Source organism: Glandiceps talaboti, chromosome 13 (genome assembly GCF_964340395.1).
Source record: "Glandiceps talaboti chromosome 13, keGlaTala1.1, whole genome shotgun sequence".
Classification (NCBI taxonomy): domain Eukaryota; kingdom Metazoa; phylum Hemichordata; class Enteropneusta; family Spengelidae; genus Glandiceps; species Glandiceps talaboti.
In genome coordinates, this window is record NC_135561.1 from 2,188,212 (window position 1) to 2,213,715 (window position 25,504).

Here is a 25,504-nt window from a genome sequence, read left to right on the forward strand (position 1 = left end):
CACGTAACGATGAGAAATGGAACCATAATTAGGTAGGTTTGCATTCATTTAAATGGTACAGTACAATGTTACATATTACGACGTGAAAGATGAATACTTAATATAAATGTGTACGTTGGAAAATTTTGAATCGTACCCAGTATCACTGACCGTGTTTTGAAAAAAAAAATCAACATGCAAAGACTCGTTCATACAATATGGAACTTGCAAACCCGCCATGTTGAATGTTGCATCGTGGGAAATGCGATAATAAATAATTATGAATTGGTATAGTAAACAATACTGTTACATTGTTTGGAACCACAAATGATCAGTTCATAGTTACTCTGACCATTGTGGGAGGTTGTTTTCATCGGTAGCCCCAAATTAGGTATTACGATAACCACAGATAATCCCATAATCCTTTGCATCTGAGCATGCTCAGTCTGGATTGCAAGTCCGCTATTGGTATCTATCGCAATGGTGTTTATATACATCCTTCAAACCGTTTTTAATGAGAGTGAAACACACACAAGAGACGTGGACTGCAAATGCTTTATTCCGGATATATAAATTCTGAGTACAATACAATATATAACAATACCTCTCTTCTCCATATGTTACAATTCATATTAGTCTGAGGGTACAATGATTGTAATATACACCATCGATTATACATACATCGCATCACGCATTCACTAGTATACATATAAACTATTGACATGTATTATTATGACAGTTGCCGTGGGTCACTCTATCATAGTAAAAGTGTCAGCTGGCAAAATTACGAAAAAATATCTGATCTATTTTGGGATTTTATTTCCTTACACTTTGTTGATATTTAGTAACATTTCAAAAACCTTGGACAACAATTATGGTTTTGTAGTATTTTCACTTCTTCAGAAAAAATTTTGAAAGAGGCAACCAAACCTTTAAAATTATGATATAAAATTTACCACATTTGCTAAGAAAATAAAAAACCCCGAATAAATCCGGTGTTAAAATCTACACTTGACACTGAGAAAGACCATATATTGGTAATACAGTTTTTACTATACTGTCGTAAATGTTACACATTTCATCAAATAGATGATTTGTTGTGACGCATTGCATGACGATGGTAAACTAGAATAAAACCTTAAAAACTGGTGAAATGAGAGTAGTTTGTACAATATTAATGTAAGTCGAATAATTACTACATCAAAGGAATGTAAATTTTGATATAACTTTACACTGAGGTATATATACACACACGCATGTTTTTCACTGACAGGATGATGCTCTATTTCCAGAGCGTATCTAGTCAGAGATTTTGGAAACCCTTTGAGTTGAGTTTTGTTGAGACCATCCAGTTTTCTGTTTTTGTTGAAGTTTATAATATATACAAATTTCGTACCAAATATCAAACTCATTAATTGTTCAAATATGGCAAATGGTGGCTTGTTTCTTCTATAAATGGATTCAGTTAGATGTCCAGGTTATAATACATGCTTTGATAATTAATCTGAAAACTAGTATTTTCTTGCTTGCCATAATGCAGAATGACATGAATTAACTATACATACATATATACATACATACATACATATAAATAATAGTTTTCAGAGAGATTGTTACTGTAATAAAACTATGCATAGTGTATGTACACAAATGTGTCTTAAACCTGTAACTCGGGTATTATTTATTTTTCGATCACAAAACCAACAATATGTTTACTGACAATTGTGAAAATGCCAATAATTAGACATTGTACATGTTAATTAGAGGGCTATTTTATCTATAAATAGTATAGTAATATTTTAAAATCGAGATTCATCGGGGTGCTGATTTTTGGGTGCGGACCAAGAAATAAAATTGGTTGTATCTATTGTACCATATAATGTATATACGTACAGAAATATATATGCCTGCAGGTCATTCAAAATAATCACCCAGGTTGTACGATATTATGGTTAAGCCATTATACCTAAAAAAAAAACAGTTTTAAAAACATCCCAGTTGCAGCTAGTGCAGTCTTAAAATGTAAATATATTACAATCTGCATAATCTGTCATCATCTTGAATAGGATCATAGATTTTGGTAAATTCATTTCTTGATATTGGAATATATGAAACCGAGTACATAATAAGACAATACAGACATTACAATGTCTGTTCGTAAGAGTTAAACTGGAATGTGTCATCGCCTATGTACATATTAGTTACTGAACAATCAGAATTACGATTTGAATTCTTGAATAAAATGAATTATTCGTCATAAAAGTATTGCTTTTATCAGTCTTATGATATTTACATATTTGATATTTGAATGTTTTTATTGATTTAATAAACAAAAGTATATAATGTTCTGGGTAACTATAACTTGAATAATATCAATCTTTGTCAGGTTGATCATTGGAGATTTCATCGTGAATTTCCTTGCATTTAACAAAAAACTATTCACGGTGAAAAATGCGCTTGGTAAATAATCTATATACTGTTTTATCATATTATAATACAGGATTTTATGTACTACAGGGAGTACATACAAATACGAATTTAAGCTGTACTTTCTTCATTTAACAAAGCATCGTCTTCAGAGTCGCTGGTATCCGATGCTATGTTGGGAAGAGGTGTAGCATGAAGTTCCAACTCTGTTGGAATTTGTTGGCTTTCTTCCTGTCTCAGTAATTCATCAAAGTCAACAATCCAGGCTTTGTCATCTAGACTTTTCAGACTGTGGACGCTGGAACTCCGAGTTGGAATTCCATTTTCAGGATTCATCGGTTCTGCACTTGATGCTGATGTAGATGCTGATGCTGTAGAATCGGGAGACTCAGAGGGCGGCAAAGATTTCATAGATCTTTCTTGGAGTTCTTTCAGTTTTTTATCATGACGTTTACCACGTTTCCTGCGCTTTTCAGTTGGCACTGAATTCTTGGCAAGACGCTTCCTAAGTTTATCTCGTGCTTTATTGCGTTTACGAATTTGTGGAGGTGTCGGTTCTCTTTCTGGTTCTTTTGGTAAATCGTCTTGTGGAGAAAGATCACTTGGCCAAGCTTGTGGAACTGGAGAATTTCGAGAGCTGGCTGGATTACTATCATATTCTGGAGCTACCTTGCCACTGTGAGGCCTTCCAGATCTAGGAGTAGATGTAGCATTGGCTCCTTGCTCTTCTGCAAGTTCAAAGAGAGTAGCCGTTTGAAGAAATGGAGGTATAGGAATATCGTCATCAGTGGTACATCCAGAGATAGGAATGGCACTTGCACTAAGAACAGAACCCGTCCGTATATCCTGGGATGAGGTTTGTCTAGGGGTTTTATCTGGAGAATTCATCAGTATATCATCATCATCTTTCATATAGGTATCCATTTCATTGCTGACTCCTTGAAATCCGAATTTCGAGTCTTTGAACATGCTACCAATGTAATCATTTCCACCTCCTTGTTGCGGAGCTATTGTTGACTTATCATCAATTGGCTTTCCGCCTGGTATATTCAACCAGGCTGCTCTTGGTGTTACAATAGTATGTCTATCGACGTCTGTGGACTGATGGCCTTCGTAAATGTTATCCCCAGTCGATTTAAAACCAGTTAATTGAATAGTTTCGCTTCCATCATCTGACCCTTGAAGGGTAATGTTACTTGACCCAAGCATCCCATAATTTGCAGTTCGAAATTCTCGCCATTCATCTCTTTCTCTTTTTCGCTTTCTCTTCTTCTTCTTATTACAAAGCACACATATTATTATGCAGATACAGCAGAGGATTATCACTATCAAAATAAGTATGATAATAAGTATGATCACCCAAGTTGGAATTTCTTCTTCTTCTCCTATTGGAATCTCCTCACAATATTTATGAAATCCACAGAAATCATCTTCAGGTAGTTCCTTTGTGTTTTGGCACAACACAGCAAACATATGTACGGACACGTTTCCCTTACTGACCTCATCACTTGCAGCAATATCTGCCAAACACGCCTCATAATAGAACATTCGTGCACTTATCAGATCATTACAGTGTTCCTCAAATATACCAGTGTAGAACATCTCCAAACAGAATTCCTCGGCATCTTGTTTTAATTGTGGTGTTAGGAAATGTGGTGTGTAGTCCTGTGTGATATCAATGGGTGCATCTGACAGCACCCAGGTTGGTGGTGCATCAGTCGGTGTCAGTGAAGCCATGACTGAGCTACTATTAGCTGTTGGTTTGCCATCTTCATCAAAGCTGATGTCACGTTCATATATGTGTACCACTGTTTCTAACCCATGACCTTCTTCCATTGGCATACTGAAGATAATACCAGGTCTATATCCATCACTGTACTGATCTCGATCAACTTTGATATCATCTAGGTGTTTGCAGTATGACCATATTCTCACAAGATCTAAATCTCCTTGGAAGTCTTCTCCTGTTACTACTCTTCCAGCTGATATCAATTGGCCAATGTGAAGGCTGCCTGTAATGCTGAATTTCTTTGCTAGATAGACATTGTACTGTACATATGTCAAAGTAACTTTGGTGATTGCTGTATAACAGTAGAAGGCTATACGACCATCATAATTACGCCATGTAATTGAAATGTGTGACCATTTGTTTGCCTCGACGGTGATATCAGTTGTCACAGTAATTTCAGCAAAGACAACGAGAAGTACACCATTGACGACCTTCAAAGTTATGGTATGTTGAGAGCCATCAATAATTATTATGGTTTGGGTGGCTCTGTAGTTGTCAAAGTGGAGTTTGATCCAAAACTCAATTGAGAATTCTTCGAGGTTATCCAGTCTCACGACAGTCACTGTAACATGGTTGTTTAAGAATCGTAACATGTAACCACTGATAACGTTTGCTTCATAGGCTAAGTCACTTTGCAATACTCTGTCTGATACGTCGACATGGAAGTGATCTCTAATTGTGTCATCGATGTAATCTTGTGATAGTAGATCTGTGGCAAAGTAGGAGTCATTGACTGCAACAAGACTTGTATTAATTTGCATTCCAACATTCAAATCATTCATCCAATTATTATCCCATGACCCAAGCATGGTAAGTGGCACAACTTCAACTGAATCTTGACCTTTAATGATGCATGACATTACTTCTGAGTAGACAGCAACTACTACATTGACATCATCGGTGGATGTCACGTTTACAATGTTGTCCCAAATAAGGACTGAGAATTTGCCCGTTCCCTCTCTGTTTGAGAAGCTTTCCGTTGTTTCTATCCATTTACCATTGCTCATTTTGTACACTGTAATTGTGTCGGTAAAATTTGTGCCAGCTACGACGGAGATTCCAGAGTCACCATTCAAAAAGACTATTTCAATTATTTTACGGCATGGCGTCTTTCCATTACAGGGAATGAAGAAGGCTTGAATGGATGTCGATGGTGTAGTAAGTAGTTGGTAAAAGCCGGGTGTATCAATTTGGAAACTAGCTGTATCTAGAGTTGTAAAATGAATATTGCCAAATATGATGGCGATCCCCTGTGACACAAATGTCTCAATGTAGCTAACTTTACAGTCAGAGCCAGTCCAACCTTGTGCACATTTAGAACATGCATAGTCTGGTCCTATTTCATTCCTTTTCCAATGGACGTGACAATCACATTCTCCAGTTGTAATATTGCATGTTCCATGGTCATTGCATGGGGATAGGATTCCACCTGGACATGGATCTTCACAGGCATTCCCAAAATATCCATATTTACAAAGACAAGCATTGTTTAATTTATTACGACTGCCAAACACACATGGAATGTCGCAATTAGTACCGATCCAGTATGGAAAGTCAGTTCTACTTGGGAATTCATTACAAAAGTCCTTGCCAGGCCATTTTGTAATATCAGGCTGGAGGTCCAGTTCGTAGTAACAAAAGTCCGACAAGGCCACAACCGCATGTATAGATGCATCAATGTGCCTGTAGTATGCAACGTCATGTAAACATTGCAGGTAATATGAATCAAGCACTGCTACACCAAGGGGTAGACACATAGTATACAAATGGCCCATCAATATTAACCCCTTACATTTGATTTCTGCTGCCTGTTCGAGTTGCTCATCCTTGAAGTCTGGGAAACTCAGTGGTGCTTTCGATGGTATGGTCATATCTAAGTCTGATAACTGCCACTTAGGTTCATTCCATGATGGAAAGGATAGGTCAATACCATTCCTGATATCTTTTACAAGTTTACCATCTCCATCATTCATCTTCCATAAATGAATCAAGTTTGGAGTGTCTTCCAAGATATTATCCATCCATGTTCCTGTAATAAGTGATGGATTTGGATCTCTATCCCAAATTCGTAATTCATCAATGACACCCACAAATGCAATGGGAGGGACTTGGGGGACTGTATTTCCATTCAAGCAAAACCACTGTCCAAGAGCAATTTTTCTAGGTTGTATAAATTCAGCTGTTAACAGTTTCAAAGCTCTTACTTTTGCTCTTCCATACATATCAAAAACGTACACTTCAAGAATTCGAGTTGTCTGTGTCCATTGAATACTTATTTGGTTCCACTTTTCAATTTCTATGGTGAGGCCAGTGTTGAATACTTCAGTATCATATTGAACATAGATGATGGTTTCTTGTACCAATAAAGCAAGTACTGTGTCTGCTGCCATCGATAGAATAGTACCACTGCCAATGTCCATTCGTATTAACAACTCAAGAGTAAACCTCTTCTGTGGAAGTAAAATATCCCTTGTGCTGAGTAGAATACTGTCCCTGAAGTAAATGGCAAAACCAGATCCTGTCAACGGCAGAATAAGATGGTAGCTTTCGTAGTGATTGTAATGTGGTGGTTCTGCTTCTCTGAACAGGTCTGCATATCTATCAATTGCAGATTGTGTGATGTTGTTTTGACAGTCATCTGTATTGTTTAATGAGGAAGATAAGCAGTATAGATCTTTTAGTTCTTCAAGGGTGTCACAAGATGTCAACATGCCTGTGTACTCCTGTGATAAACATGTGTCCTTGTGAACTTCAGTGTTTATTGCTAAGTGTTGGTAATACCCAGTAATATAGATGTTTATGTCAAGACTGGTAATCCTTAGTCGAAAACGATTGATTCCTATGCGAATAATCTGGAAGTCCTCGTTGATGTAAGTCTCATGATTGACATAGATCCGTTTTGCATTTAACCAGAAGTATGGTTCAAGATCAGTTTTGGAATATAAAGATGCTCGAATGGCCAACTCTTTGGTTCCATACTGTAATCTAATCGTGTCGAAACCTATTGTGAAGTCGCCATGGTGAATGCATGTTGAATATCGTACATTGAGTGAGAAGCTATGTACCACAGTCTTAATGAGGATAAACCACCCAGGTGTCGAAATGTAGAAAGAGATGCCACCAATAGTGGTGACCTTCCCACGAATATTTACACTTCCAAAGACACGGGTGACTGAAGGTGTAGTTGGTGTGATATCTCCTACAACAATGCTACAGTCCCCACCAGTCCAGCCTTGTCCACACAATTGGCAATCCGTGTTACCATTCCAATTTACTTCACAGACGCACAGTCCATTAGAAACACACTTTCCATGATTGTGGCAAGGAGTAGACTGGCCACCAGGGCAGACTTGAGAGCAATCGCTATCCCAAAAACCACTTTCACATTGGCAAGTATTGACAGCTGTTGGAACACCAAACAAACAGTCAGAACAGAACTGAAGGAACCATTCAGGTGGGTTGTATTCAATTAGGTCCATACAGATACTTTGCAATGGGGAGTAATCTAAGTCTTCATAGGTCATGCAATAATCACTAAAGGTCATCAGCACACCGAAGGCTGCATTGATGTCTTCATTTGTTGTCACAACAGTAATGCATGTCATAAAGTAAAATTCAACTGTTGACCGTGATACATTTTTACAATGTTCAGCAATTCCATTTGTGGAATTGATAATAGCACAGAGAGATAAAGATAACATATGCAGTGTATCATTTTGAGTACGTTTCTCAAACGGTTCTTGTATTATGAGAGGGATTTTGGCATCAGAATGCTTCCATGTCGGATGTTTCCATGGTCGGCTAGGTAATATGAAGTCATTGTCATTCTGCAAGTCCCTTCCACTTCTATCTCTACCTGTATTGAACTTATATAGTCCGGACAACTCTGCCTGATGGTCACGTTGTTGCACATTCAGTCCAACAGATTGGTCTAAAAAGGCTGGTGTCACTGATCGGTTCCATATCCTTAGCTCATCAATTTCACCTGTGAATGTTGTGTTAATATAGCCAATTCCAGATAGTGGGGCAGCTTGCCAATGTCCAATAGCTAGCACTCCATCAGCGAAAAGTATTTCAGATCCATCAATAGGAAATTGGCATCGACTGGTTCGTCCGATATGGTCTCTATGAATAAATTCTAGATTTTTCTTATCTTGGTGTATAATCAGGACAAGGTGGTTCCATTCACCAATGACGTTGACAATCTGGGTATCGAAAACTTGACTTCTATGGTATATCTTTATAGTTATATCATTTGTCACTGCAAATGTGTACTCTAATCCATATGATATCATGACTCCACCAATAATTGTTGGCTTGACGAGGAATTCAATTGTTATATCCGTGTTTAACACAGTTTCTGAAAATGAATACATCAAAGGATTTGTCATGCCACTGGTACCATCAAAGTAAAGTGAATAAACGCCCCCAGTGCTGGTTTCATTCCATGTATGTATGTCATCAAAAAGACTTTCGCTTTCAGGAACCTTCCACTTGTCGTTTAAGTCGCCGTTTATGTTATGCTGTGATGTACTGTTCAAAGGTATAGTGCCATTTATAGGTGTAAGGTCATCATCTACATTGTTGTTACAATTCCCTAGTAGGCCAGATGATGTTTCACATAAGACTTTCCCAGCTCTAATGTTAACTTGCAGATAGTTGCCAACAAAGCGAATAACCACTACTAATGCATTACTTTCATAGCTGTGTAGTTCCCATTGATACTGTGATACTGTGACGATAAACCAGCCAGTTGAGCCAATATAGGTTGTTGTGTCTTGCAACAAGGTTTTTCTCATGTTCACCCATAGCCCTGGTGCTGCATCAGCTCCAAGTGGTGATATAATTACGACAGACGTACTGGAGATCCTTAAGGCAATGGAATTCACACAAGTCGATTTGTAGTAGCAAGGTACTTGTCTTATTTGGATACGAATATCCGCACCCAGTCTCAGTAGATAGAAATCACCTGTGCTACCAAAGTAGAAGCTGACTCCATCGAAGTTAGTGTATCTTGTATAGGATGAGACAGTAGCTACAAAATAAAGTCGCTGAATGTATACACTGTGGGGAATTATGTTGACAGCAATGGTGCAGTCACTTCCAAACCAACCGTGTCCACATGTACCACAGTCATATGACCCAAACCAGTTGATATCACATTCACAGTATGGTCCTTTGCAGATTCCATGATTGTGGCAAGGGTTTATCGAATCTCCTGGGCATGCAGACGAGCACTCTTCTCCATAGAATCCTGGATAACAAGTACAGTCTCCTAAGGGTGATGTGTATCCAAACACACATCCATTTTTACACTCGGTGCCTCTTCTCATATTTGGTACCTCCTTGCAAAATGGTAATGCTGGCCAGTAGGTAAGATTTAGAACTGATTGGCAGGTATCAGAAAATGTGAAAGCTACTTCATATGCAAATGTAATATTCTGAGTTGCAGCAACAACCTTTAAGCAGGAAGTAAAATATGAATCCGAAATAGCTTTCCCCAATTCTGTACAGTTGTCAGACAAGGGAGGCCATCTTATCAACGAAATGCATTTTTCTGTTGCTATGGTTTCCAAATCTTTGTCTTGAAAGATCACTTCGAGTGGTTCTGGTAAAATACGATCTTGAAGGGGTAGATCAGATGGTAACCAAGTTGGTGTTGGCCATGGGTCCGTTGGTAGCTGAAGAATATTTTCATCAATGAGATCGTGTGTTTTGTCACCTTCACCTTCATCTAATGGCCAATAGTGATACAGATTTTTAGTACCTGGCGGTAGATTACTGTTCCACATGTCTTGAACTGCAACAGGATCAAAAGTTCTGTTCCAGACTCTGAAATCGTCTATATCTCCATTAAAGTTTGGAAATGGAATATGAGAATTTCCATCTGGTTGTACTTGCCATTGACCAATAGCAAAGGAACCGACTGAGTTGAATATATTGATAATAAGATGTAGCTCTTGTCGCTTTATCTTTCCAAGGGAAGTGAAACAATAGAGGTTCAGCTTTTCGCTTTGGGCATCGTATACTAAAACCAGTTTGTTCCAATTTCCAATTTCAATTTTCAGGGTTGTGTGATAGACAGCGCCATCATACAAAATCAGGATGTAGTCCTCGATAATGAGTGCAAAAGTCTTATCGTTGGTGTAGGAGAACAAAGTCCCACAGTGACGTAATGGGTGTGAACATTTAACTCTCATATCAATAGTGATATGTTTTGCAGTGGTTAAGTAAAAGCCATGATGTCTGGGACTGATTGATGTTTGATAAAATCTCAAGCATTGTCCAGCAGTTGTTTGCAAAGCTGCCTCATCATTCGGGTAGTCAATAACCGAATCACAAATGTCCACTCGCCAATGCTCCAGATACGAAGATAAGTCTTCCTGTGACAAATCATCATTGTTTTCATCGGAAGTGCAACTGTCATTGTAGTTTACACTCGACTGGAACTCATAGGGTGTGCTCAACAATGGTGAAGGCTTTTGCTCATCAAATACCTGACTACATAGACCAAGTGATGGATTATCAGGTTGTATGATGGATATGCCAGAGGTTTCGGTGATGTTGTTACAGCAACTGCCAACTAAAACTCCAGATGAAATTGAGCAAAGTGTATCCGGGATCTTTGTATCCAGAGTAAGATATTTTCCGGATGTTCTTATTATTAGTCTGAAGTCACTTGGTCCAAGAAGCAATATTTCATCATATGACAGCCTCTCAAGTATGTACCCAGACAATCCATACTCTATTCGCGTGTCTATTACGGTTTCTCTTCCATTGATGATTATTACTGGATGGCTGCCAACTCGTGATGAAGCCCTAAATGTAATACGCACAAAACCATTTGCAGAGTCACCAAACCTAACACCAAGATATTTCACGCAGGAGTAGAGATCATAGCATCTCACAAACTTTACCTGGATAACCAATCTGTTGTTTAGTACTCTAAGCAAATAGTATTCTCCAACCGAATAGTGTACAAAGCTGATACCACTGAAAGTTGTTATCTGTGATATTCCAAGGATATAGGACACACGAATGCTCACTCGGATCTTCACAGAGGTAAAAATGCTAGCAAGTGAGCAGTCATGGCCGATCCATCCCGCACTGCATACGGTACAATTTTCATTTCCTTGCCAATTATCTGGACAGACACACTGGCCAGTTTCAACAAGACACTGTCCGACCGTATTACATGGATTATCTGCTCCACCTGGGCAAACATTGTCACATGACTGACCCCAGAAGCCAGTTAAACAAAGACAGTTATTAGGTTCATCTGGGTCACTGTATCCAAACTGACAGGATATGCTACAGCTATCGCCAATCCATCCCGGAAAGTCTTGATCACCAAATGAATTGCAGAGTGGTTGAGCTGGAGATTGTGGTAATTCAAGCATTATTTGACAAAATGTTGCGAGATCAATTGCAAGTTCCATGGCTGCTTCTGTGCTATTGGTTGAAATTACTTCTTTGACACAGTTATCGTAGTAATTGCCTAACACGTTGTCACCCAGAGTACGACACTCCCTGCAAAAACAAAATAGTTCATGATTAATATAACCAGAATGTATTTGGACTAAATTTCGACACACCGACCCAATATATTTGATGTACAACATTGAATATCAACCAGCATTCTGGGCACAGGATTGACAATAACTAACGTTGCCATGGTGCAGAACTAATAGCCTGACTATAAATACAACAATTTCCAATTGTATCTAAATTACTATTGAATAGAGGCAATTTGATAACGACAACAAAATTGCATATTTTCCCGATTTATGTAAATATTATTCCAAATCACAGTCATACATAACCAATTTTAGATTTCCAAACGAAGAATGAATAATTCGATTGACTATGTCTACTATATAACATATAACTCAGTATAGGTAAAATCTCTATACTGGAGTAAACAGTATTTAATATATTACATGTACAAATAACACAATACTTAGTAAAACACGGTGGAGGCGTAACATTGTGTTTCATGCTTAACAGTGATAATCAGACGACATCAGTGATGATTAGACATTGATCATCAGTCAATAAGCAGTCCTGTGGTGTCCATTGTTATGCGTGAATCGCAGTCAAATGGTATGACTCCTGAATGTCATTCTTTGTGTTATATATATGTAAATGATTACTAATTTGTCACGTGATTGGACACAAGCGATATCTCGTATGATGGATTCGGCCTACTGAGGCAGCTCAGCAAAGCCAGGGCGAAAGGTCTTGGCCAGAAACACTTAACTGTTTATTGTATGGAAACTGCTTCGTGTGTGTGTGTGTGTGTGTGTGTGTGTGTGTGTGTGTGTGTGTGTGTGTGTGTGTGTGTGTGTGTGTGTGTGTGTGTGTGTGTCAAGGACTAAAGAGGTGTTCTGTGGTCGACTTACTCATATAGTGGTCCCTTGTAGAACGTGTCATTGCAGTAACCATATGCCCAGTGATTGTCATCCGTTGGAGTTGTTGTAGCTTCCCTTCCAGAAGATGGCACTGGTACTGGAGCATCCGAATATTTCAAATCTGGTGTTTTTACTGTTGCTGGCGAAGGCCTCAAATATAATGGTAAGCTTGCAACTGAATCATAGAGTACGTCAGCTGAAAGTAATATGAGAAAAAGAAGGCTATTGTTTCTCATCACTTAGTGAAACATTCATGATCAAGAAAGTAAATAGATTAGTGAATTGCGAAGGTTTCATACCATAACTACTGACGGTGTGTAATATACATATTACAAAGGTTGATTTGCTATATAAATTGTGTATTGTTCGAGTGTGATAAAAATATATCAAAACAAATTTGCAGACAGTGTTTGCAGTAAAGCAACCTTACGCCATCTGTGTAATTTAAAACTTCCACCCCACCCCTCCCCGTGTCCTAATACGAACTTGTTTACTAACGCAAGACTACTTTTCAATACAGTAAGTTAATGTAGTTGAAGGGTACTGTTGCACATAGTTTGGAATTCAACTATTTCGTATTACATTGCTACACCTGTTGTATCTCACGTTGACCGTTGGACTTCTTTGTATTATATGTTGATGCTCCTAACCTGGTTACTAAATATGTAATAGTAAAAGATAATCAGTAAATATACCTTCCCCATCATTAAATTTCCAAAGAGCAATGAGATCTTCGGCATCGGGTTGTATGTTGACATTCCAGTTTGCTTGTACTTCAAAGTTGTCAAAATATCTAAACAAGGAAAAAGCACAATAACTAGTCAGGTAAGAATACTATAGTTTCCGATGTCTCTGATGTGTGGCATTTAGGACGACGAGCTTAATCAGAAACTGCGATAAATTATTACCAACTATCTATATCATAAATCTTATTTGGCAATAAATCATTGATATTATTAAAAGAAACGATATATAATGATTGTCATCAAATTTGACATTGCCAATGTAAATGTCATCGTTTTTATCTACTCGTTTTAAATTGTTTTTGTTTTTATGGCAGACACTATAATTTCCTGACAAGAATCAATAAAGTTGTATTGTATTGTATTGTATTGTATTGTATTGTATTGTATTGTATTGTATTGTATTGTATTGTATTGTATTGTATTGTTTGATAGCGGTCAATTCGTACACGATCATTACATAAAGTGGAAAAAATAGCTTAACTAGTGATGTAACTGTCCATGCTTATCAGCCTTTCGTATTTCATAAACCTACCTTCTCCATATCCTGAGCTCATCGATGTAACCAATAAATGATCCTTCAGGTTCAAAGCCAAGACCATCTGGGGATGGTTGCCATTTTCCTAGATACATCGTTCCACCTGGCTCAAATATATCTCCTGCAAAGGACAATATCTGCCTTCGTACTGTACCAGAAATGTCGAAAACGTAGATGTTTAGTTCATTCAAGGAATGGTCCCATACCAAGGAAATCTGATTCCAAACATCAATTTCCAGAGAGATACTTGTTGTAAGATTATGGTCTCCAAAATGAAGGGTCAGCTGACCAAATTCATTTGTGATGAAAAACGTACTCGATCCACTGTAAGAGAAAATGGTTCCTCCGCAGGTGACTGGATCACATGTTTTGATAAGAAATTCAATAGTTGTGTACCTCCCACTGAAAAGATATATTATGTCTGTTCCCAAATGGGTTTGGTTCAAGAAAATGCAGTGTCCAGCACCAGTCTCAATATTTGGATTAAAACCAGTTGTGTTGTCCTCTCTAAACATGCCTGGACTTACAATAGCCATTTCACACTTCTCGTTAACGATTTCCTGGTTATCTACGTCTTCAATGACGATTGGTACCGGTTCTGTTGTGTTACCAGCATTGATTCCATCAACTGATCGACGTTTTCGGGATACACCACAGGTGCCTTCAGGATCACATGGTCCACAAATGCCTAATATATAGGATTCACAACAAAAGTCTGATGATATTTCTAGATTAACTATCATTCGTGAAGACATGACAGTCAACTGGAGGATACATCCAATTTCAGGAATGGAGATCAAGTAGAAGCTTGGACCGAACATTGTCGCTGTCAGAGTTTTACCACCAGCATGAATTGACCTTGGTAGATAGAGGCTAGCTTGATCATAGTTCAGGTATGATGTTGATTTGCCATTTCCGTTGTGGTGAATTGTGAGATAATTGTCATAAAAATCTATACCGACAGCATCGATGCAGATATCATCTTCACGGCAGACAATTTGATTTATCTACATAGAAAGAAGGAAATATATATCATAACACACATTCTATGCTATTTAAATGTATATTTTTTATACAAAAACATGGATACCAGTACATATAACAAAGCAGATCAGAAAATGAAACATATTTTATTGATGCAAGCTCGTCTGTGTAGGTTACTGTATTAACATAGAACTTAAACATTTGAAACATTTGAAACTACACACAGTTGATCATTAATTTAGTGAAAGCAAAACTGAAGCTTTCGTCCACAAGTGTGGAATTGATGTTTTGGGTTGGTCACATGACTCAGTGCTGGAATAACATGACAAAACAATAGAACATATTTTAAACAATAGATAACAATGTAATGTTTAATAGTTTTAAAATTGACTTGATTGTGGTATTCGTTTAAAGTAAACGTCATACCAAGCATGTTGTGATATCAGACATCAACAGATTATGGTTGAAGTTAACCAAATATGTAGATAAAGATGACTGAATTCACATTATGTTATTGATGTTTATATAAACTGTCCAACAAATAATGAGGGTTTTTCTGATGATAGCCCATACATACCTGAATTTCTGTTCCTTCTGCTTTGAGGAGTTGGATAACTTCAGCCACATGGAAATCAAAGGCTCGGTCGTGGAAGTTTATAAATGCCCCGGATCTTGCAGTGCACACAACTGGGTGGTTTGGTGGAAGTTGAGGTATTACAATAGAGCAGTCACCACCAGTCCAGCCTGTAGTACACGATCCACACACTCCATTACCTTGCCATTGCTTATTACAAATACATTTCCCTATCTGAGCATCACACTTCCCATTGTCATTGCAAGGACGTTGTGGGCCACCACCTGGGCAGACCTTGTTGCATTCTGGTCCCCAGTAGCCTTTATGGCAAATGCATTGTCCTTCAACGAATGTTCCGAAATAACATTTCTTTTGACAATTTTTTCCACCATATATAGGGAACAATCTGTCTGGAAACTCGTTACACAGTTCTTGTGATGGTGAAGATGGTAGATTCAGTGTTTTCTCACACTGTACTGAGAAAGACAATACAGCATCCATACTTTGGTTGAGATTTCCTGACATGGCTATATCAGTTAGACACAGAATGAAGTAATATGATGCAGAGACTGTTAAACCTCCACATCTAGCATTCAGTGTACCACTGAATATTAACCTGTTACAAATTTGTCTGGCTTCAATCTCGAGTGTCGGACTTGGGAATACTACCACTGTGGTTTGGCGTTTAATGTTTATAACTGTTGTATGTTGTGCACCGGATAGACACCACTTTGGTCCAAGATTGGATACAGGGAAAATAAAGTCAATGTAGGATACAAGATCATAGGCCGTCTTGCCAGATCCCCTGTCAAAGTTCCACAGCATTGCCACTCTAGGTTCATATCTAGTTAGTTTTAGTCTCCAAGTCAAAACAATATCAACGGATTTCAATCTTCTCTGCCATATAATGAGTCCATCAATGTCCCCAGCAAAATATCCTGGTGGGCCTTGTCCTAGCCCATCTGGTGGGAGTTGCCATGTTCCAAGACCCAAAGAGCCATCAGGGGAAAACACTCCAGTTCCTATGATATAGTATCTGTAGTAAACTCTACCAAACGGATCGATGCAGTAGAATTCTATTCGTCCAGAGGCTGTGTAGTAGACAAGTGATATTTGTATCCATATATCGATTGGCACGACTACATCAGTCACAATTACCATACTTCCAAAATGTAGGCAGAAATGTTGGTTTGCTATTGATAATGAAAACGTTGACTGTTTTGTATACGAGAAAATGGTTCCTGCTGCAAGTGTTACCCTTGTGTAGATTTGCAATGTTAGGTGCGGAGATTCTAGCAGATATCCTGGTAATGGAAGAGAGACTAAGCCTGAATTATCAAATCGGAGTCCATAGCCAGCTGTCATATTCCTGAGGGTTAACGTTAACAGGGTGTCAACAGGTTTTACTTGCCAGCCGCTGCAATATTGGAATATAAGTTCATATGATATGGTTTTCCGACGTGAATACTCTGCAAGCCCAAGATATTTCATGAAGCACAGGTCATCATCGTCATTACAAGCATCTTCCTTTTTAACGCAAGGACCGCATACACCAGCTGAGGTTCCGCATTTCGATTTGGCCACATCCAAATTTAGATTGAAGTAGACTCCTCCCATGACAAGTTTCAAAAGAAAGCCATTTGGTCCGATTATTTCAAATATTTCTAGTGACTGTCTGGCCAATTGATAATCAGACGACAGTTCAAGAGTTTTTTCCTCGAAGTCAACCATTTCGTCATTCATCCAGACTGTAGGCTCAAAATCCACTCCAGAAGAAGCGTCAATGACAAAGACAAAACTACTAGTCTTAACAGCAACAGCTACGGTACACACTTCAAGATTATTGCAGCTAGTTTGTAACACATTTACCATTAGGCCACCTCCATCTTCCTCATACACCAAATATTCTCCACTCTCTTTAAAGTTGATGCTCGCTCCATCAAAAAGGCTGAAGAAACCACTGCTTGAAATGAAGCAATGACTTATAGTGTTTGTTGGATTGACTTGTGCTACTGGTAAAGAACAATCACTTCCTGTCCAACCAGTTGTACAAACAGAGCAGTCTGCACTGCCCTTCCAATTGTCTTCACATTCACAGTCTCCAGATCCAAGTTTACAAGTCCCATGGTTATTGCATGGAGTAACAGGTCCCCCACGACAGATAGAATTACAGTTTGCTCCCCAATATCCAATAGCACATTCACAATCTCCTTCTACCAATTGTCCTGAGAAATAGCATGGTGTATTACAGTCACTGCCAGACCAGATAGGAAATGACACACTTGTATATGCATTGCAGAGGGATTTCCCTGGCCATTCCGATAGTTTTTGAGAAACATAGCAGTAATCTGACAATGATAGCGTCACAGCCAGTGATCCATAACGGTCCCCAGTCCACCCCATATCGAAAACACATGATCTGAAGTAGAAATCGAATGTACTTGTGCTTAGCCCATTACATAAACTTGACATAGATGATGTTCTAATTACATTTGTGCAGTGGTTGTAGACTAAGTCCTCTTCATCAGTGGTACTGAAAATAAAGGTGTATTTCACAACAACACGATGTATCACTGCATAAGAAAATTTCCACTTTGGAAAGTGTATGTTCCAGCTCTGTTGAACAAAGTAGAAATGAGCAGTTCCTATCAAATCATAGATGACATCACCCTGTCCCTCATTGCACTTCCACAGTGCTACCAATCCAACGGTATCTGGTTGTAGGTTATTTTGCCGATTCTGTTCAATTTCAATGGCTGAAAGTGCTTTAGTCCAAATCCTAAGCTCATCAATTTCTCCTTTGAAGTTTTCATAAGTTGGTTGTGTAACAGTATCATCATGGGATGGTTGCCATGCTCCGAGACTGATTGTTCCATCGATATCAAATACAACCACTGATTGGGAGATATAAATAGGATAATACTGTACAGTGCCATCTGACGATATTATGTAGATGTATACGTAATCAATAGCCCGCTTCCATACTACAGATATATGGTTCCATGAGCCAATTTCACAGGAAAGCCCAGTGTCAAAGAACAAATTGTCAATATGAATAGTTAATGTACCTGCACTCACAAGAGTAAATGATGTTTTCGAACTATATGAAAAGATGACACCATCATGTTCTAGCTTTACGAGGAATTCAATAGTGATATCTGTACTCCCATCAAATATTTCTGTTAGCATATCTGATACTATGTAAGTCTCATCAAGAAGCAAGGAATAGCCTGCACCGGTTGGTACTGGTCTTTCGCCATAGTCAGAGTTGACATATATTGGCCCAAAGAGACTGATTTCTTCTTCAACATTCCAAATACCAGTGTCAATAGCAATGCTGATGTCTGTGACGTCATTGGTTATGTTACCATCACATGAACCACATATAGTTTGGTTGCCTGTACACAGGCCCTCCATCATCTTTGTTGTAATGCTGAGGTATCTATCAACCACGCGGACATTAACTTGAAGATCAATTGTTGTACCCTGTATTAAGTATTCGTCATTTGCTATATGGCTGAAGACAAAGTTGCTCATCCTATGTGTTTTATCATGATAGTCTATCCTTGTTCCATCAGCCCAAAGGAATAACCTGCTATTACTAGTGTAGCCTGCTCTTAGGACAATTTTCTCATCATTGAATTTCAATCCTATAGCACTGATACAGGCCGAGTCTGTGTAACATGGTATATTTCTCATTTGCAGAGAAAACGTATTGTCAATGGTTTTCACTAAGTGATATTCACCAATCTCCTTGAAATCAAAGCGAGCACCATCAAATGTATTGAAATGTCCTTGACCAAATACACTACATATTTGCTCCTCTCGAGCTCCGCCTGTATCAGTATTGATTGTACAAAGTTCACCAGTCCATCCAGATGCACACGCAGTGCAGTTTGTGTCATCTGCCCATCCTACATCACATCTACATGTTCCGGATTCAGACATGCACATTCCATGACCATTACAGGGTGTCTGGGTTCCTCCAGGACAGATATCAACACATGATTCACCCCAGAAACCTTTATCACATATACACTTATCTTTTTCAAGGTCGGGTGTTCCAAAGACACATTCAAGACCACAGCCAGGAGCCGTGGTGTCATTTTTGCATGGATCGATTGGAGAATATGGTAATTCAAGTGTGGCTTCACAATACCTGGAGTATGACTCTGTTGACAGTTTATATGCATTTATATTGCGTCGATAGGCAATATCAATAAAACATGTCTCCTGATAGAACTGGGCCAACGACAGACCCAGTGATGAACAACCAGAATATAGTGCACCATCAAAGATTGTTTGCTTGCATTTTGCTTCAGCCTGTCTCCTGCTTGCATCACTTGTGAACAAGGACGCAGTAAAGTGGTAGTCCCGCTTTGGTCCATTTGACAGTACTGGGGCATTAGACAGATACCACTGTGCACCTTTATTCTTTGGGATGGTGATATCATGACCAAAAACCATGTCAACTACTTTTTCCCCACGGCCTTCAGCAAACTTCCAAAGTCCACTTAAACTTGATAGTCCTGGTTGAACATTCATCCCATAATTTTGCCTGATTCCAGTATACTCGAAGGATCGTCGCCAAATACGTATTTCATCAATCTCTCCAGCAAAGTGTGACTTGGGGGGTTGTCCTCCAAATCCAGGTTGCCATATTCCTATTGCCATTGTACCCCCTGGTATGAACAATCCTGTCATTACTGTATAGCTGTAGCCACTGATTTGTCCTAAGTTGTTGAAATAATACAATGTACAATGCCCAGTTGCTCTGAAGTACACAAATGATATATGTATCCATGCTGCAATGTCAGTGGCGATACCTGTATTTATGCTATTTTCATCATAGTGAAGTTTTAGTGTATTGTCATTAGTTATTGCAAATCGATGAATATTTGCATACGACAAAAGGGTTCCCCCCTTGGTGGATGGATCTGACGCCCTCACTAGGAATTCAATTGTGACATCATCAGTTTCTTTAAGTGTGTTGATGAGAGACGAAGTCTCACAATGCGTGTGGTCGAAGTGGAGGCTATAGCCACCTGGCGTGATTTCTCGGTCTTCCATATGTTTGCCATACACATATCTGAAAGCCGTATCTGCTGTATCAGGAATCTTACAGAACTCAGCAAAGGCTCCATTGATGTCATCATATGTAATGTCTGCGTGATCGATGTATACACCAAGACCGGTCTGAAAATCATTATCTCTATCACCATCACAGCTTCCACACAGAGTTCCTTTGGCATCATCACAACTGGTTGTATGTATTGTAATTTGCAAGCTGATGAATCGAGAATCTACTTCTATTGTCATATTACATGATCCCCTTTGTGTATATACATAGTTCTTAGTTGATGTTCTTGTTAAAAGAGTGGTATCATCAATTTGCAAGTTCTTGTCAAATAATATTTCTTCTTCATTGAGAGATATTACTTCATAACTACTGTCATCATACGGTGCATGTAGTGTCAGGTTTGCATCTGTAGTTTTTATCCAAATTTGATTTATACAAGTGTTTTCTCCACCACAGGGAACTTGTCGAGCATACACAGAAATTGTCTGTGATTCTACCAAAACGAATTCACCAACTGCATGAATGTCATATGTAGATCCATCAAACATTGTAAAATGTGAATAGCTGAACACGCTGCACACTGCATATGCTGATGATGGGTTGATATCAGCTACAGCTGAAATGCAGTTTTCCCCCTGCCAATTTGCCTCACATGTTGAACAGTTGGAACTTTGGCTATAGCTGCTTGGGCATTCACAGATTCCATTGTCGACACCACAAATTCCATTATCAAAACATGGTTTGAAAGCACTTCCAGGACACTGCTCTTCACAATTACTACCCCAGAAGCCATGGTAACAGATACATGATTCTGTCACATCACCTTCAGATGTACCGGAAACACAAGGTATGTTGCAATTCTGTCCTATCCAATTTGGGAAATGTCGCCCACTAAAATGGTTACAAAACGGTTTTGCTGGCCATTCATTGAGTTGATTGAGAAATTGACATTGATCGGAGTATGCCAACACAATCTCCATTGCTCTCATAAGGTCGTTATTGTTTGCAACATCTTTGACGCAAGTTAGGTAATAGAAATCTGCTATCCGGAGGGATCCACAATTGACCGTAAGGGCAGGGTCATGTATCAATTTATGACAATACTCTTCTATTATTGTCTGATTTTCTGATGTCCAGAAAACGCCTTTGTACTCGGGTAGTACGGAATATGATGCTGGTCGTTTAACTTTGACAGTGGAATATGCCCATTTAGGATGTCTCCATGGTTCTGGTACCATGTGCAGATCACCTACAGATACAGAATCCACAGTCTGTAACCCCTGACCTTCATTTAGGCGCCAAAGACTGGCAAGATTATTGGTGTTATAGTCAAGGAATTGTCCTCTACGATTTCGTAGAGATGACAGTTCAAATCTTCTCTTCCATATCACAAATTCGTCGATTTTTCCAATGAACCCTTTGTGTTTACGATCAGTGACGGCATCAGCGGGAGGATTCCATTGTCCTAATGTTAGAACGCCACCAGGTTGGAATATGTTACCATAACCTTCATAATCTAGTATTTCACTTTGTAAAGCATCTTCAGGGTCAAAAACATATATTTTCAACTGTTCATTGCTGTATTGCCAAACCAATGACATCTGGTACCAAATGTTGTTGTCCACACTTATCATCACTTCAACAGATTTTGAAGCATATTCAAACAGGAAATAACCCTGGCAGTAAGTCACTGAGAAAGTGTCTGTTTTCGTATATGAGAATATCGTACCACAGTAGTTGTTTCCAGTATCAATCTGAAACATGAACTCGATCGTAACATCAGCATCCGAAAATGTAAACAACTCATCGGTGTAGGTGTGGCTGTCATCAAAGCAAAGAGCATAACCTGAATCAGAAGCTGTTACATTTCTTTCTTCCTTATACAAACCATAGTCGTAAATGAAGAGACTGACTGATGACGTAACATACCATGATGGTCCGTATGTCTCATGTATACTTCTTTGGTCAAGGGTTCCTGATATATCAGCGGTGAGTTGTTGCCCATCTTTGGTTACAAACTCATTGGTTGGGTTGCCATCACAAGAGCTTAGTAGTCCAGTTGAAGCACTACATTTTGTGGTACCGACTTTCAAACGAAGATCAATATACCTACCACGTATATATATATCGAGAAAGAAGAAATCACTGAAGCACCTGTAATGATCTACAGAGAGTCTTGTGAAATAGTACCCAGAGCCGATATGTTCCCCGTTGTCAAATGACTCTATCCCATCGATCCAGGCAACGCCTCCTAAATTGTCATCTGTATATCCACCATGGACTGTTACTGATCTAGCACCAATCTTGAAGGCTACAGCATTGATACAGCTTCCTATGCTTTCTATGTTGCACTGTACCATACGAACTTGCACCTCTATCTCAGTATTACTGAAGAGATGATACTCCCCTCGACCATAGAAATGAAAGGTTGCACCGTCGCATGTAGTAAAATGCCCAGAGCCAAAAGTACTCGCTAGATACAAACCATCCTTAACATTTGTCACATTTGGGTAGGCTACTGAGCAATCAGCTCCCATCCAGCCACCAGCACACAATGTACAGTCGCTACCAGTCAGAAAGTTAACATCACAATTACATTCCCCAGTTGTAGTATTACATTGGCCTCTGCCATAGCAAGGATTACTTGCTCCACCTACACAGTCATTTTCACAGGCTGGTCCCCAGTAGCCATGGTAACATTCGCAGTACCCTGGATCTGATGCATTTACGAATGTCTGAGGAAGGAATATGTATTGCATTCCCTGTTATTATCAAGTCCATTACTAAATCCACTATTACTGCGCATGTGTTGGTTTTCAAAAAAACAATAACACCGAGTAAAGGAGTAACATTTTTCTTTTGTTGTAAATACATTTACCAATCGTTGTAGCAAGTATATATCTTACAACAATCGTAGGTCTTTACAAATATTCAATGATGAGTAAGTATTCTAATTACTTTGAGAACTATATTGTTATGTGTGTATGTATGTATGAATGGTTTGACATTGGGATTACATGAAAATATGTGATATACCAACGTCATGTGTCTGTAACAGTTTGGGTGTTTATGAATACAATAAACAAAATCGGTAATAGGGTGGTAGATTGCATTTAGTAATTCCATGCTCTGTTAACAGTTCACTCCTATCTATGAAATTGATCCATTCCAACTGAACATAGGTGTTTTACAGTGGGGTTGTATGCAAGAATAATTTAACCTGTAGAGTGAGACCGTCATCTATGTATAACAAAAGTCATACTAGGCTAGCAATGTCGTTATCTTGATAAGACATGGGAAGAATAAGAATTGATCAATGTTTTACAAGAATTGTCAATCTGGAAAATATGATATCACGTTTAATTTCATTACAGTGAAAAGTAGCATTTGGTGAAAACTGACAAAGTTCAACTGTATGACACCTGTTGTCATATTTGGTCGAGTTGTATGACTACACCTTATACATGCGATATTTTCATACAGTAAAATTATGCAATATGGTCGTCAAATAATGTGAGCGCCCCCTCCCCACATGGTACAGGTGAATGGCAACAAAACAAAGGTCTTACTTCATGTTCTTCTAACTCGTTTCCAGTGCATGGGACTTCGTAGTCGTATTTCACCGATATTCTGTATACTGTGTTTGACGCAGTATAGGCTAAGTGCCAGGTGTACTCTTTACTTTCATCTGGTATTCTATACAAATATAAATAACCATGGGAAAGATACGTTATGCCCCAATAAAGATTATGATCAGAGATCTGCTACTGAAGTGCCGTTTAAATTCATAAAGCATTTAGATCTGAAGCCTTGTTGGTATTAGAACTGTTTTATAACATATACCATAATATTCTTACTTCAACTAATGCCAAGAAAACTACAAAGAAAATTCAAAAAACATTATAAACAAATTAAAAAATCTCGTACAGATGTTCATTTACAGAATGCTTCGGCAAAGTGATTGAATACTTTCCATTGTTCTATAGACAATAAAAACATTGCAATACCTGATGAAGAATATATTTCTCTTCTCACCAGGCTGGAACTTGGAGGGTTGGCCCATGTTTTCGTACGCTATGCTTCGACCATGCTCATTATCCTCAAATCTATTGTCATCCCCGATCGGTATGTAGACATTGTGTTCATTTTCATTGTCATATCCAAACCAAGCGATATATCCTGTTGAGTTACCTCCTTCGGGCTGTGCACACTGTAGTACTGGTTTGACTGGTTCCTTGCCACCCTCCCCATCTTGAGGGTCACGGTATTTTCCTTGGCCGGCTTCACAACGAATGTCACAGTGACCTAACCCAACATAATCTACCAAACACAGAAGAGGAACAGTGTCGTAATAGTCATTAGTACTGGCATTACAAATGTACATTATCCCGCAAACAGAACTGGCAAATGAACTTTTCCGTTTTGCACAGACCATACCTAGGGTCTACAGTCTTTTGAAGCACACATGTAATATGTATTTTCGATAATCTACTCCGTACAAGATTCATATCTGATCATGTATTCACATGTACACGAATTTCCATTGAAAGAGCAAATAATTTCTAAACTCATTAACTTAAATAACCAAAAGGCAAGTACTCACCGGCGCCACATCCCACACAGTCAGGCAGGCCCCAACCTTCAATACATTCATCGCAACTTCCACCAGTCCAGTATCCATTGTAATCATCTGCATAACATTCACACTCATCTCCACCTACTTCCGTAGCAAACCCATGCAGACAGAAAATTCCACAATTTGTGTTCCAGCCTATATAACCTTCAACACATTGTTCACACTCAGACCCTGCATAACGGGGTAGGCATTTTTCACAGGCATCACCATCAAAACCATGTTCACATGTGCACATGGGAGAGTTTTCCACAAGCTGACAGGTACCTACAAAACAGTAATCATTTGATACATCAGGGTTTTAGAATCAAAGACCAAACAGTTGTATCAGTTGTGACATTCAAAC

At 38.7% G+C, this 25,504-nt stretch overlaps 1 protein-coding gene across 1 annotated transcript in view; it reads right to left on the reverse strand.

Annotated features, from left to right (window-relative positions):
* Positions 1-526: 526 nt before the first annotated feature.
* LOC144444808 (uncharacterized) overlaps positions 527-25,504 on the reverse strand; it is a 41,345-nt gene continuing 16,367 nt past the window's right edge. Inside the window, exons 9-16 of the mRNA XM_078134348.1 lie at positions 25,129-25,425; positions 24,533-24,845; positions 24,095-24,221; positions 15,449-23,260; positions 13,885-14,894; positions 13,302-13,399; positions 12,598-12,802; positions 527-11,725 (exon numbers count right to left, since the gene is read on the reverse strand). Of these exons, the coding sequence (XP_077990474.1) occupies positions 2,518-11,725; positions 12,598-12,802; positions 13,302-13,399; positions 13,885-14,894; positions 15,449-23,260; positions 24,095-24,221; positions 24,533-24,845; positions 25,129-25,425 (19,070 nt within the window). The 3' untranslated portion in view covers positions 527-2,517. The remainder of the gene's footprint in view (positions 11,726-12,597; positions 12,803-13,301; positions 13,400-13,884; positions 14,895-15,448; positions 23,261-24,094; positions 24,222-24,532; positions 24,846-25,128; positions 25,426-25,504) is intronic.